Source organism: Coregonus clupeaformis, chromosome 6 (assembly GCF_020615455.1).
Source record: "Coregonus clupeaformis isolate EN_2021a chromosome 6, ASM2061545v1, whole genome shotgun sequence".
NCBI lineage: Eukaryota > Metazoa > Chordata > Actinopteri > Salmoniformes > Salmonidae > Coregonus > Coregonus clupeaformis.
The window spans coordinates 31,031,233-31,047,990 of NC_059197.1; the positions used below are offsets into that span (position 1 = coordinate 31,031,233).

A 16,758-nucleotide genomic window follows, 5' to 3' on the forward strand; every position below is an offset into this window, starting at 1 on the left:
AGAGAGAGAGAGTGAGAGAGTGAGAGAGCAATAAGGAAGTTATAAGATGAGGCAGAGACAAAGACAAAGCTACTCCAAATACTAAAGCAGGAAGTACCAGTGACTCGGTTACTAAGGAAGTGGTCAGATGACGCAGATGCTAAGCTACAGGACTGTTTTGCTAGCACAGACTGGAACATGTTCCGGGATTCTTCAGATAGCATTGAGGAGTACACCACATCAGTCACTGGCTTCATCAATAAGTGCATCGATGACGTCGTCCCCACAGTGACCGTACGTACATACCCCAACCAGAAGCCATGGATTACAGGCAACATCCGCACTGAGCTAAAAGGGTAGAGCTGCCGCTTTCAAGGAGCGGGACTCTAACCCGGACGCTTATAAGAAATCCCGCTATGCCCTCCGACGAACCATCAAATAGGCAAAGCGTCAATACAGGACTAAGATTGAATCGTAATATACCGGCTCTGACGCTCGTCGGATGTGGCAGGGCTTGAAAACTATTACAGACTACAAAGGGAAGCACAGCCGCGAGCTGCCCAGTGACACAAGACTTCCAGACGAGCTAAACCACTTCTATGCTCGCTTCGAGGCAAGCAACACTGAAGCATGCATGAGAGCACCAGCTGTTCCGGATGACTATGTGATCACGCTCTCCGTAGCCGATGTGAGTAAGACTTTTAAGCAGGTCAACATTCACAAGGCCGCAGGGCCAGACGGATTACCAGAACGTGTACTCCGAGCATGTGCTGACCAACTGGCAAGTGTCTTCACTGACATTTTCAACATGTCCCTGACTGAGTCTGTAATACCAACATGTTTCAAGCAGACCGCCTGCCTAAATGACTACCGACCCGTAGCACTGACGTCTGTAGCCATGAAGTGCTTTGAAAGGCTGGTCATGGCTCACATCAACACCATTATCCCAGAAACCCTAGACCCACTCCAATTTGCATACCGCCCCAACAGATCCACAGATGATGCAATCTCTATTGCACTCCACACTGCCCTTTCCCACCTGGACAAGAGGAACACCTACGTGAGAATGCTATTCATTGACTACAGCTCAGCATTCAACACCATAGTGCCCTCAAAGCAACTGGATCCTGGATTCATCCATGACTGCATGGCCAGGCACGACTCCAACACCATCATTAAGTTTGCCGACGACACAACAGTGGTATGCCTGATCACCGACAACGATGAGACAGCCTATAGGGAGGAGGTCAGAGACCTGGCCGTGTGGTGCCAGGATAACAACCTCTCCCTCAACGTGATCAAGACAAAGGAGATGATTGTGGACTACAGGAAAAAAAGAGGACTGAGCACGCCCCCATTCTCATCGACGGGGCTGTAGTGGAACAGGTTGAGAGCTTCAAGTTCCTTGGTGTCCACATCACCGACAAACTATCATGGTCCAAACACACCAAGACAGTCGTGAAGAGGGCACGACAAAGCCTATTTCCCCTAAGGAGACTGAAAAGATTTGGCATGGGTCCTCAGATGGCAGCTGCTTGGCCTCCGACCGCAAGGCACTACAGAGGGTAGTGTGTACAGCCCAGTACATCACTGGGGCCAAGCTTCCTGCCATCCAGGACCTCTATACCAGGCAGTGTCAGAGGGTAGTGTGTACGGACCAGTACATCACTGGGGCCAAGCTTCCTGCCATCCAGGACCTCTATACCAGGCAGTGTCAGAGGGTAGTGCGTACGGCCCAGTACATCACTGGGGCCAAGCTTCCTGCCATCCAGGACCTCTATACCAGGCGGTGTCAGAGGAAGGCCCTCAAAATTGTCAAAGACTCCAGCCACCCTAGTCATAGACTGTTCTCTCTGCTACCGCACGGCAAGCGGTACCGGAGTGCCAAGTCTAGGTCCAAAAGACTTCTCAACAGCTTCTACCCCCAAGCCATAAGACTCCTGAACAGCTAATCATGGCTACCTGGACTATTTGCACTGCCCCCCCACCCCATCTTTTTACGCTGCTGCTACTCTGTTAATTATTTATGCATAGTCACTTTAACTCTACCCACATGTACATATTACTTCAACTATCTCAACTAGCCGGTGCCCCCGCACATTGACTCTGCACCGGTACCCCCCTGTATATATAGCCTCCCTACTGTCACTTTATTTTACTGTATATATAGCCTCCCTACTGTTATTTTACTTCTGCTCTTTTTTTCTCAACACGTTTTTGTTGTTTTATTCTACTTTTTTATTAAAAATAAATGCACTGTTGATTAAGGGCTGTAAGTAAGCATTTCACTAATGTCTGCACCTGTTGTATTAGGCGCATGTGGCCAATAAAAATTGATTTGATTTAATCTGATGAGCTATATTCTGCTCTGCTGTACACAGGAGGACAGATTGACCATAAGAAACGTTATAAAGCTTCTCCTTGCTGACCTCTTGTCATTCTTGTCAAGTCTCTCACTCCAAGAGGTTGTTCACCTCAAGACATTGACCAGGGATAACACATCCATCACAACATTGACCAGGGATAACACATCCATCACAACATTGACCAGGGATAACACATCCATCACAACATTGACCAGGGATAACACATCCACCGCGACATTGACCAGGGATAACACATCCATCACAACATTGACCGGGGATAACACATCCATCACAACATTGACCGGGGATAACACATCCATCACAACATTGACCAGGGATAACACATCCATCACAACATTGACCAGGGATGATAACATCCATCACAACATTGACCAGGGATAACACATCCACCGTGACATTGACCAGGGATAACACATCCATCACAACATTGACCAGGGATAACACATCCACCGTGACATTGACCAGGGATAACATCACAACATTGACCAGGGATAACACATCCATCACAACATTGACCAGGGATAACACATCCATCACAACATTGACCAGGGATAACACATCCACCGCGACATTGACCAGGGATAACACATCCATCACAACATTGACCGGGGATAACACATCCATCACAACATTGACCGGGGATAACACATCCATCACAACATTGACCAGGGATAACACATCCATCACAACATTGACCAGGGATGATAACATCCATCACAACATTGACCAGGGATAACACATCCACCGTGACATTGACCAGGGATAACACATCCATCACAACATTGACCAGGGATAACACATCCACCGTGACATTGACCAGGGATAACATCACAACATTGACCAGGGATAACACATCCATCACAACATTGACCAGGGAGAACACATCCATCACAACATTGACCAGGGATAACACATCCATCACAACATTGACCGGGGATAACACATCCATCACAACATTGACCAGGGATAACACATCCATCACAACATTGACCAGGGATAACACATCCATCACAACATTGACCAGGGATAACACATCCATCAAGATATTGACCAGGGATAACACATCCATCACAACATTGACCAGGGATAACACATCCATCAAGAGATTGACCAGGGATAACACATCCATCACAACATTGACCAGGGATAACACATCCATCACAACATTGACCAGGGATAACACATCCATCACGACATTGACCAGGGATAACACATCCACCGCGACATTGACCAGGGATAACACATCCACCGCGACATTGACCAGGGATAACACATCCATCACAACATTGACCAGGGATAACACATCCATCACAACATTGACCGGGGATAACACATCCATCACAACATTGACCGGGGAAAACACATCCATCACAACATTGACCAGGGATAACACATCCATCACAACATTGACCGGGGATAACACATCCACCGTGACATTGACCGGGGATAACACATCCATCACAACATTGACCGGGGATAACACATCCATCACAACATTGACCAGGGATAACACATCCATCAAGATATTGACCAGGGATAACACATCCACCGTGACATTGACCAGGGATAACACATCCATCACAATATTGACCGGGGATAACACATCCATCACAACATTGACCAGGGATAACACATCCATCACAACATTGACCAGGGATAACACATCCATCACAACATTGACCAGGGATAACACATCCATCACAACATTGACCAGGGATAACACATCCATCAAGATATTGACCAGGGATAACACATCCACCACAACATTGACCAGGGATAACACATCCATCACAACATTGACCAGGGATAACACATCCATCACAACATTGACCAGGAATAACACATCCATCAAGATATTGACCAGGGATAACACATCCATCACAACATTGACCAGGGATAACACATCCATCAAGATATTGACCAGGGATAACACATCCATCACAACATTGACCAGGGATAACACATCCATCACAACATTGACCAGGGATAACACATCCATCAAGATATTGACCAGGGATAACACATCCATCACAACATTGACCAGGGAGAACACATCCATCACAACATTGACCAGGGATAACACATCCATCAAGATATTGACCAGGGATAACACATCCATCACAACATTGACCAGGGATAACACATCCATCACAACATTGACCAGGGATAACACATCCATCACAACATTGACCAGGGATAACACATCCATCAAGATATTGACCAGGGATAACACATCCACCGCGACATTGACCAGGGATAACACATCCATCACAACATTGACCAGGGATAACACATCCATCAAGATATTGACCAGGGATAACACATCCATCACAACATTGACCAGGGATAACACATCCATAATAAGTATGTATTGATATTTATCTAAAGGCTGTAGCAGGTCTGTCCCTGGCGAGGATGCCGTCCTGTCCCAGAGATTTCTTAGATATACAGTGCATTCGGAAAGTATTCTGACCCCTTGACTTTTTCCACTTTGTTACATTACAGCCTTATTCTAAAATGGATTAAATAGTCCCCCCCGCCCCATCAATCTACCCCATAATGACAAAGAAAAAAAAAGGTTTAGACATTTTTGCAAATGTATTAAAAATCAAAAACTGAAATATCACATTTACATAAGTATTCAGACCCTTTACTCAGTACTTTGTTGAAGCACCTTAGGCAGCAATTACAGCCTCAAATATTCTACTGTATGACGCTACAAGCTTGGCACACCTGTATTTGGGGAGTTTCATTCTTCTATGCAGATCTTTTCAAGCTCTGTCAGGTTGGATGGGGAGTGTCGCTGCACAGCTATTTTCAGGTCTCTCCAGAGATGTTTGATCGGGTTCAAGTCCAGGCTCTGGCTGGGCCACTGGGCCGCTGTACCGAAGCCACTCCTGCGTTGTCTTGGCTGTGTGCTTAGGGTCGTTGTCCTGTTGGAAGGTGAACCTTCGCCCCAGTCTGAGGTCCTGAGCGCTCTGGAGCAGGTTTTCATCAAGGATCTCTCTGTACTTTGCTCCGTTCATCTTTCCCTCGACTAGTCTCCCAGTCCCTGCCGCTGAAAAACATCCCCACAGCATGATGCTGCCACTAACATGCTTCACCGTAGGGATGGTACCAGGTTTCCTCCAGACGTGATGCTTGGCATTCATGCCAAAGAGTTCAATATTGGTTTCATCAGACCAGAGAATCTTGTTTCTCATGGTCTGAGTCCTTTAAGTGCCTTTTGGCAAACCAAGCGGGCTGTCATGTGCCTTTTACTGAGGCCACCCTACCATAAAGGCCTGATTGGTGGAGTGCTGCAGAGATGGCTGTCCTTCTGGAAGGTTCTCCCATCTCCACAGAGGAACTCTGGAGCTCTGTCAGAGTGACCATCGGGTGCTTGGGCACCTCCCTGACCAAGGCCCTTCTCCCCCAATTGTTCAGTTTGGCCAGGCAGCCAGTTCTAGGAAGAGTGTTGGTGGTTCCAAACTTCTTCAAGAACGATTGAGGCCACTGTGTTCATGGGGACCGTCAATGCTGCAGACATTTTTTGGAACCCTTCCCCAGAGCTGTGCCTCGACACAATCCTGTCTCGGAGCTCTACGGACAATTCTTTTGACCTCATGGCTTGGTTTTTGCTCTGACATGCCCTGTCAACTGTGGGACCTTACATAGACAGGTGTGTGCCTTTCCAAATCATGTCCAATCAATTGAATTTACCACAGGTGGACTCCAATCAAGTTGTAAAACATCAAGGATGATCAATGGAAACAGGATGCACCTGAGCTCAATTTCGAGTCTCATAGCAAAGGGTCTGAATACTTATGTTAAGATATTTCTGTTTTTTATTTTAAATACATTTGCTAACATTTCTAAAAACCTGTTTTCGCTTTGTCATTATGGGGTAGTGTGTGTAGATTGATGAGGGGGGAAAATGTAATCAATTTTAGAATAAGTCTGTAACGTAACAAATTTGGAAAAATATCAAGGGGTCTGAATACTTTCAGAACGCACTGTAGATCTATAGATCCAGCTATACACACAGAACAAACATATAAACAAGCAACAATTTCAAATATTTAACTGAGTTACAGTTCATATGAGGAAATCAATCATTGAAATAAATTCATTAGGCCCTAATCTATGGACTTCACATGACTGGGAATACAGATATGCATCTGTTGGTCACAGATACCTTAAAAGAAACGGGCCTCACAAATGGGCCTCAGAATCTCGTCACGTTATCTCTGTGCATTAAAATTAGCCTTTTCTCTCAGGAGTGTGACATGAGTCCACGTGGAGTGAGCATGGAGAGAGATCCCGTCCAAACTTCTCTCATGCTGCTGGTGTACTGGTAGGAAAATGGACAAGACATAATGGACTGTAAAGGACAGGTGAGAGAAATCGGTACATTATTAAAGGGCCATCCACTTTGAACATGTGCCATTGGGAGGACGAACTGAAACGCCAGTAGAATGAGTGCCGGGGAGGGAGGGGTGCGGTCAACCACGCCCGTAATTACATTTAGGCTTATCCAAAATGGTTTATCTGGGGTATCATGTTGATTGTGGAGGTCTGCACACTGCAAAATGTATAGTAATTTAGACTAAGAACGCATTGAGATACCGATCTGTCATTAACATGCCACTCGCGACCAAAGCTCCAGCTGAAATCTCATTGCCAGAATGCATAAATGAAAATGTGTAACTGTATGAAGCGAAGGTTTTAAGTTAAAACATTCTACTGCAACGGTTTTACAAGTTGGATCGTACAACCCAGAATGAAGGGTTTGAAAGCGTCTGTGGTTTAAAGTGTTGCTATTGTTTACTTTTTACTTATTACTTTCATTGTAGATTTTAGCTTTATTATGATGATTATGAATGAAATTAGATTCACTCCCGTTAATAGAAGTATAACTTGTATTATGATTTATTATAATTATGTATTTTTGATATAGAAGCTAAAATCTAAATGCTTACGTTAAAATGTAATGATTATTATGATAAGAGGATGGAATGTGATGGAAATGTTTATCATCATTTGAAGAGACAGCCTTGAAAATGTTCATCTTGTCTTAGTGTTGTAAATAATCCTTGGTTCCTGCCTGTGCTTGGTAAAGATATGAGGGGGGAGGGGGAGGGGGAGGCGACATGACCTCCACCTAAAGACCATCTGGCAGAACGCCCAGAATATGTTCTATAAGTTAAGATAGGAAACGGTGCCAGATACATGCAGGAACCAACCTTATGAACTATGCCTATGTGATATGTCTGTAACCAGTATATAAGGGGAGCTCCCGATCAACATGTGTACTTGGTGCATTGAGTTGGTTGGAACCTCTCCAGTGTGCTGACAATAAAGAATTATTAATTTAAGATTGACTTTGAGTGTCCCTGTGTAGAATTTCCACGGCACCCGTTTGTGGCCCGCCTGTTAGCTTGCACAATTCTCGCCATTCTCCTTCGACCTCTCTCATCAACGAGCTGTTTTCGCCCACAGGACGGCCGCAGACTGGAGTTTTTTTGTTTGTCGCACCATTCTCGGTAAACCCTAGACACTGTCGTGCGTGAAAAGCTCAGGAGGCCGGCCGTTTCTGAGATACTGGAACCGGCACCTGGAACCGGCGATCATATCGCGCTTGAAGTCGCTTAGGTCACTCGTTTTACCCATTCTAATGTTCAATAGAACAGTAACGGAATGCCTGCTTTATATAGCCAAAGCTGTTTGCAAACATTTGTTGGATGACATAAAATTGCAGCCCAAATAAATGCTTCAGAGTTCAAGTAACAGACACATCTCAACATCAACTGTTCAGAGGGGACTGTGTGAAATCAGGCCTTCATGGTCGAATTGCTGCAAAGAAACCACTACTAAAGGACACCGATAAGAAGAAGAGACCTACTTGGGCCAAGAAACACGAGCAATGGACATTAGACTGGTGGAAATTTGTCCTTTGGTCTGGAGTCCAAATTTCAGATTTTTGGTTCCAACTGCCGTGTCTTTGTGAGACGTGGTGTGGGTGAATGGATGATCTCTGCATGTGTATTTCCCACCGTAAAGCATGGATGAGGTGGTGTTAAGGTGTGGGGGTGCTTTGTTGGTGACACTGTCTGTGATTTAATTAGAATTCAAGGCACACTTAACCAGCATGGCTACCACAGCATTCTGCAGCGATACGCCATCCCATCTGGTTTGCGCTTAGTGAGACTACCATTTGTTTTTCCAACAGGACAATGTCCCAACACACCTCCAGGCTATGTAAGGGCTATTTTACCAAGAAGGAGAGTGCTGCATCAGATGGCCTGGCCTCCACAATCCCGCGAACTCAACCCAATTGAGATGGTTTGGGATGAGTCGGACGGCAGAGTGAAGGAAAAGCAGCCAACAAGTGCTCAGCATATGTGGGAACTCCTTCAAGACTGTTGGAAAAGCATTCCAGGTGAAGCTGGTTGTGAGAATGCCAAGAGTGTGCAAAGCTGTCATAAAGGCAAAGGGTGGCTATTTGAAGAATCTCAAATATATTTTGATTTGTTTAACACTTTTTGGTTACTACATGATTCCATATGTGTTATTTCATAGGTTTGATGTCTTCACTATTATTCTACAATGTACAAATAAAGAAAAACCCTTGAATGAGTAGGTGTATATATAGATACACACATACACATATATATACACACACACATATATACACACACACACTATATATACAAAAGTAGGTAGACACCCCTTCAAATTAGTGGAATCGGCTATTTCACTGAAGAGCTCAGTGACTTTCAACGTGGCACCATCATAGGATGCTACCTTTCCAACAAGTCAGTTGGTCACATTTCTGCCCTGCTAGAGCTGCCCCAGTCAACTATAAGTGCTGTTATTGTGAAGTGGAAACGTCTAGGAGCAACAACGGCTCAGCTGCGAAGTGGTAGGCCACACAAGTTCACAGAACGGGACCGCTGAGTGCTGAAGCACGTAAAAACGGTCTATCCTCGGTTGCAACACTCACTACCAAGTTCCAAACTGTCTCTGGAAGCAAACTGTTCGTCAGGAGCTTCATGAAATGGGTTTCCATGGCCGAGCAGCCTCACACAAGCCTAAGATCACCATGCGCAATTCCAAGCATCGGCTGGAGTGGTGTAAAACTCGCCACCATTGGACTCTGGAGCAGTGGAAACTAGTTCTCTGGAGTGATGAATCACGCTTCACCAGGAAATCTGGGTTTGGCGGATACCAGGAGAAAGCTACCGGCCCCAATGAATAGTGCCAACTGTAAAGTTTGGTGGAGGATAAATAATGGTCTGGGGCTGTTTTTCATGATTCAGGCCCCTTAGTTCCAGTGAAGGGAAATCTTAACGCTACAGCATACAATGACATTCTAGATGATTCTGTGCTTCCACCTTTGTGGCAACAGTTTGGGGAAGGCCCTTTCCTGTTTCAGCATGACAATCCCACCGAGCACAAAGCGAGGTCCATACAGAAATGGTTGGTTGAGATCAGTGTGGAAGAACTTGACTGGCCTGCACAGAGCCCTGACCTTAACCCCATCGAACACCTTTGGGATGAATTGGAACGCCGACTGCGAGCCAGGCCTAATCGCCCAACATCAGAGCCCGACTTCACTAATGCTCGTGGCTGCAGCAATATTCCAATATCTAGTGGAAAGCCTTCCCAGAAGAGTGGAGGCTGTTATAGCAGCGAATGGGGGACCAACTCCATATTAATGCCCATGATTTTGAAATGAGATGTTCGGCGAGCAGGTGTCCACATACTTTTGGTCATGCAGTGTATATCCATCCATCCATATCTATCTACATATACAGATGTCCACATACTTTTGGTCATGTGGTGTATGTAGACTATACACACGTACACACGATACCCATATATATCTATATACTGTATAGTGTTACCAGGTCTGTCCCTGGCGAGGATGCGGTCCTGTCCCAGAGAGATCTTCTCTTCCTGAATAAACATCCTGTCCATCATTACCATCTCAGCTGACGGGCCAAGGCGCTGTGAAACACACAACAGGAACAGCCAGCCAGACAATTAATCAATCAATCAATCAATCAATACACCATAGCACATCAGTTAGCCAATCATAGCGAGGGAGAGAATGAACTGAACAGACAGAACAGATAAATGGGCGGCAGGTAGCTTAGTGGTTAAGAGCGTTGTGCCAGTAACCGAAAGGTCGCTGGTTCTAATCCCCGAGCCGACTAGGTGAAAAATCTGTCGATGTGCCCTTGAGCAAGGCACTTAACCCTAATTGCTCCTGTAAGTCGCTCTGGATAAGGGCGTCTGCTAAATGACTAAAAATGTAAAATAAATAATCTTGAGAAGGAATCCTAATGAGGGAGGGCTGTATAAGGAGACAGACTGAAATACAGGGAGAAGTGAAGGACAAGAACGATTGAGATCAATGTGATAAAAAAAAATAGCTATTAACGTAATATAATATTTATAACTTACCGTTGATTCCTCAAAAAGCAGGTGTCTGTATTTATCCAGCATGGCCTGTGTTCTCTTTAGGAGCTGGCTGGAAACACTCTCAAACTCATCATCCACTGGGGGGGCAGAGAGGGGGAGAATGGAACAGGGGAGATCAGACAGAGGGAACCAATGGTAATCAGGGCAAGGAGTTTCTGGTCAGGTCATGTGGTCAGTCCCGACCATACACATTAAGGCTGGGAATTGCCATGGACCCCGCGATACGATATTATCACGATACTTAGGTGCCGATACGATATGTCATGCGATTCTCACGATTCAATATGTATTGCGATCCTCAATGTATTGTGATTTGATGTTCCAAACATATTGCTCACTATGTCTGCTGCAGAGAGACGAGAGAGCATGAGAAAATGAGTTTTGATCAGTCATGGAAATAATAAGTGCTGAAAACATGTTGACTGCCTCACTGTTTAAAAAAAGGATGGAGAACCAGCTATATGATGAAAAATACTGGAGTTTTGGCACAGGAACAGACGACGTAGCAACACTAAATAGCAAAAAATATTTATTATAAAAAATAAAATACACATATATACACTACCGTTCAAAGGTTTGGGGTCACTTAGACATTTCCTTGTTTTCCATGAAAACAATGTACAATGTAGAAAATAGTAAAAATAAAGAAAAACCCTTGAATGAGTAGGTGTGTCCAAACTTTTGACTGGTACTGTGTGTGTGTATGTATATATATGGTGCATTCGGAAAGTATTCAGACCCCTTGACTTTTTCCTCGTATTGTTACGTTATTATTCTAAAATTGATTAAATTGTTGTTGTTTTTCTTCGTCTATCTACACACCCCATAATGTTTTTTATGAACGTTTACAAATTTAAAAGAGAACTATTAAAATGTACTTAAGTATTCAGACCCTTTACTATGTACTTTGTTGAAGCACCTTTGGTAGCGATTACAGCCGAGTCTTCTTGGGTATGAAGCTTGGCACACCTGTATTTGGGGAGTTTCTCACATTCTTCTCTGCAGATCCACTCAAGCTCTGTCAGGTTGGACGGGAGAGCGTCGCTGCACAGCTATTTTCAGGTCTCTCCAGAGCAAAAACCAAGCCATGAGGTCAAATGGAATTGCCCGTAGAGCTCCGAGACAGGATTGTGTCGAGGCACAGATTTGGGAAAGGGTACCAAAACATTTTTGCAGCTTTGAATGTCCAAGTACACAGTGGCCTCCATCATTCTTAAATGGAAGAAATTTGGAACTGGCCGCCCGGCCAAACTGAGAAATTGGGGGAGAAGGGCCTTGGTCAGGGAGGTGACCAAGAACCCAATGGCCACTCTGACAGAGCTCTAGAGTTCCTCTGTGGAGATGGGAGAACCTTCCAGAAGGACAACCATCTCTGCAGCACTCCACCAATCAGGCCTTTATGGTAGAGTGGCCAGACAGAAGCCACTCCTCAGTAAAAGGCACATGACAGCCCGCTTGGAGTTTGTCAAAAGGCACCTAAAGACTCTCAGACCATGAGAAACAAGATTTTCTGGTCTGATGAAACCAAGATTGAACTCTTCGGCTTGAAAGCCAAGCGTCACGTCTGGAAGAAACCTGGCACCATCCCTACGGTGAAGCATGGTGGTGGCAGCATCATGCTGTGGGGATGTTTTTCAGCGGCAGGGACTGGGAGACTAGTCAGGATTGAGGCAAAGATGAACGGCACAAACTACAGAGAGATCCTTGATGAAAACCTTCTCCAGAGCGCTCAGGACATCAGACTGGGGCGAAGGTTCCCCTTCCAACAGGACAATGACCCTAAGCACACAGCCAAGACAACGCAAGGAGTGGCTTCAAGACAAGTCTCTGAATGTTCTTGAGTGGCCCAGCCAGAGCCCGGACTTGAACCCGATCGAACATCTCTGGAGAGACCTGAAAATAGCTGTGGTAGCAACGTTCCCCATCCAACCTGACAGAGCTTGAGAGGATCTGCAGAGAAGAATGGGAGAAACTCCCCAAATACAGTTGTGCCAAGCTTGTAGCGTCATACCCAAGAAGACTCAAGGTTGTAATCGCTGCCAAAGGTGCTTCAACAAAGTACTGAGTAAATCAAATCTTATTTGCCACATGCGCAGAATACAACAGGTGTAGACATCACCGTGAAATGCTTTGTAAGGTACCAGGCGGGTCAGGGTGTGTGTACCTCTGTGGTAGTCGTGTGGTGAGGTGGCAGTGCCCTGGTAGATATGGTAAGGTACCAGGCGGGTCAGGGTGTGTGTACCTCTGTGGTAGTCGTGTGGTGAGGTGGCAGTGCCCTGGTAGAGGTGGTAAGGTACCAGGCGGGTCAGGTGTGTGTACCTCTGTGGTAGTCGTGGTGGTGAGGTGGCAGTGCCCTGGTAGATATGGTAAGGTACCAGGCGGGTCAGGGTGTGTGTACCTCTGTGGTAGTCGTGTGGTGAGGTGGCAGTGCCCTGGTAGATATGGTAAGGTACCAGGCGGGTCAGGGTGTGTGTACCTCTGTGGTAGTCGTGTGGTGAGGTGGCAGTGCCCTGGTAGAGGTGGTAAGGTACCAGGCGGGTCAGGGTGTATGTACCTCTGTGGTAGTCGTGTGGTGAGGTGGCAGTGCCCTGGTAGATATGGTAAGGCACCAGGCGGGTCAGGGTGTGTGTACCTCTGTGGTAGTCGTGTGGTGAGGTGGCAGTGCCCTGGTAGATATGGTAAGGCACCAGGCGGGTCAGGGTGTGTGTACCTCTGTGGTAGTCGTGTGGTGAGGTGGCAGTGCCCTGGTAGATATGGTAAGGTACCAGGCGGGTCAGGGTGTGTGTACCTCTGTGGTAGTCGTGTGGTGAGGTGGCAGTGCCCTGGTAGATATGGTAAGGTACCAGGCGGGTCAGGGTGTGTATACCTCTGTGGTAGTCGTGTGGTGAGGTGGCAGTGCCCTGGTAGATATGGTAAGGTACCAGGCGGGTCAGGGTGTGTGTACCTCTGTGGTAGTCGTGTGGTGAGGTGGCAGTGCCCTGGTAGATATGGTAAGGCACCAGGCGGGTCAGGGTGTGTGTACCTCTGTGGTAGTCGTGTGGTGAGGTGGCAGTGCCCTGGTAGATATGGTAAGGTACCAGGCGGGTCAGGGTGTGTGTACCTCTGTGGTAGTCGTGTGGTGAGGTGGCAGTGCCCTGGTAGAGGTGGTAAGGTACCAGGCGGGTCAGGGTGTGTGTACCTCTGTGGTAGTCGTGTGGTGAGGTGGCAGTGCCCTGGTAGATATGGTAAGGTACCAGGCGGGTCAGGGTGTGTGTACCTCTGTGGTAGTCGTGTGGTGAGGTGGCAGTGCCCTGGTAGAGGTGGTAAGGCACCAGGCGGGTCAGGGTGTATGTACCTCTGTGGTAGTCGTGTGGTGAGGTGGCAGTGCCCTGGTAGATATGGTAAGGCACCAGGCGGGTCAGGGTGTGTGTACCTCTGTGGTAGTCGTGTGGTGAGGTGGCAGTGCCCTGGTAGATATGGTAAGGCACCAGGCGGGTCAGGGTGTGTGTACCTCTGTGGTAGTCGTGTGGTGAGGTGGCAGTGCCCTGGTAGAGGTGGTAAGGTACCAGGCGGGTCAGGGTGTGTGTACCTCTGTGGTAGTCGTGTGGTGAGGTGGCAGTGCCCTGGTAGAGGTGGTAAGGCACCAGGCGGGTCAGGGTGTGTGTACCTCTGTGGTAGTCGTGTGGTGAGGTGGCAGTGCCCTGGTAGAGGTGGTAAGGCACCAGGCGGGTCAGGGTGTGTGTACCTCTGTGGTAGTCGTGTGGTGAGGTGGCAGTGCCCTGGTAGATATGGTAAGGTACCAGGCGGGTCAGGGTGTGTGTACCTCTGTGGTAGTCGTGTGGTGAGGTGGCAGTGCCCTGGTAGAGGTGATAAGGTACCAGGCGGGTCAGGGTGTGTGTACCTCTGTGGTAGTCGTGTGGTGAGGTGGCAGTGCCCTGGTAGATATGGTAAGGTACCAGGCGGGTCAGGGTGTGTGTACCTCTGTGGTAGTCGTGTGGTGAGGTGGCAGTGCCCTGGTAGAGGTGGTAAGGCACCAGGCGGGTCAGGGTGTGTGTACCTCTGTGGTAGTCGTGTGGTGAGGTGGCAGTGCCCTGGTAGAGGTGGTAAGGCACCAGGCGGGTCAGGGTGTGTGTACCTCTGTGGTAGTCGTGTGGTGAGGTGGCAGTGCCCTGGTAGATATGGTAAGGTACCAGGCGGGTCAGGGTGTGTGTACCTCTGTGGTAGTCGTGTGGTGAGGTGGCAGTGCCCTGGTAGATATGGTAAGGTACCAGGCGGGTCAGGGTGTGTGTACCTCTGTGGTAGTCGTGTGGTGAGGTGGCAGTGCCCTGGTAGAGGTGGTAAGGTACCAGGCGGGTCAGGGTGTCTTCAAAGCACTGGAAGGAAGAGCTGTAGTCTGGGTGGAGGACTGAACCCTGCTGCTTCCTCAGCTGCTCCAACATCCTACACAGGGTCGGAGAACATAGGTCACAAGACTGAATTGTCATACTTTTAAAAAGTTGTATAACAACACGCATGCACGTGCACATAAGGGCAAGGCACTTAACCCTAATTTGCTCCAGGGGTGCCGTACTACTATGACTGACCCTGTAGAACAACACATTACACTGGACCTATCATACTACTATGGCTGACCCTGTAAAACAACACATTACACTGGACCTATCATACTACTATGACTGACCCTGTAGAACAACACATTACACTGGACCTATCATACTACTATGACTGACCCTGTAAAACAACACATTACACTGGACCTATCATACTACTATGGCTGACCCTGTAAAACAACACATTACACTGCACCTATCATACTACTATGCCTGACCCTGTAAAACAACACATTACACTGGACCTATCATACTACTATGACTGACCCTGTAGAACAACACATTACACCTATCATACTACTATGGCTGACCCTGTAGAACAACACATTACACTGGACCTATCATACTACTATGGCTGACCCTGTAGAACAACACATTACACCTATCATACTACTATGGCTGACCCTGTAGAACAACACATTACACTGGACCTATCATACTACTATGCCTGACCCTGTAAAACAACACATTACACTGGACCTATCATCCTACTATGTCTGACCCTGTAAAACAACACATTACACTGGACCTATCATACTACTATGGCTGACCCTGTAAAACAACACATTACACTGGACCTATCATACTACTATGGCTGACCCTGTAAAACAACACATTACACTGGACCTATCATACTACTAACCCTATCCGGTGGGACATGGATACAGGATTATGATATAGTAGCATGATACAGGATGATGAAACAGGAGTATGATATAGGAGCATACCTGGCTTCCTTGCTGGGTTCAGCAATACTGAAAGGCATCTTCATAGTAGCAGTCTGTCAGGTGAATAAGACAAACCATTCATGACCATCACACCATAGAACCATCACACCATAGAACCATCACACCATAGAACCATCACACCATAGCACCATCCATGACCATCACACCATAGCACCATCCATGACCATCACACCATAGAACCATCACACCATAGCACCATCCATGACCATCACACCATAGCACCATCCATGACCATCACACCATAGCACCATCCATGACCATCACACCATAGCACCATCCATGACCATCACACCATCCATGACCATCACACCATAGCACCATCACACCATAAGAACACATATATATGGTCAGATTCATTAGACAGATTAGGTCATTACATACAACAGCGTTTCTCAACCCTTGTCCTGGGAATCCAAAGGGCTGTACACTCCTGGACTACACTCCTTATTCCACTAATCAACTCATCACCAAGCCATCGATCATTTTAATCAGGAGTGGAGTGCAAGGACAACAACAACGTAGGCTCCTTTGGGTCCCCGGGACCAGGATTAACAACCACTGCCATACAGAAATAAATGGACCCAG

At 46.8% G+C, this 16,758-nt stretch overlaps 1 protein-coding gene across 1 annotated transcript in view; it reads right to left on the minus strand.

Annotated features, from left to right (window-relative positions):
• Positions 1-16,758, minus strand: part of bicra (BRD4 interacting chromatin remodeling complex associated protein) — a 56,036-nt gene that overhangs the window by 2,562 nt on the left and 36,716 nt on the right. Inside the window, exons 11-14 of the mRNA XM_045216690.1 lie at positions 16,153-16,205; positions 15,106-15,254; positions 10,818-10,912; positions 10,256-10,358 (exon numbers count right to left, since the gene is read on the minus strand). Coding sequence (XP_045072625.1) covers positions 10,256-10,358; positions 10,818-10,912; positions 15,106-15,254; positions 16,153-16,205 — 400 coding nt within the window. The remainder of the gene's footprint in view (positions 1-10,255; positions 10,359-10,817; positions 10,913-15,105; positions 15,255-16,152; positions 16,206-16,758) is intronic.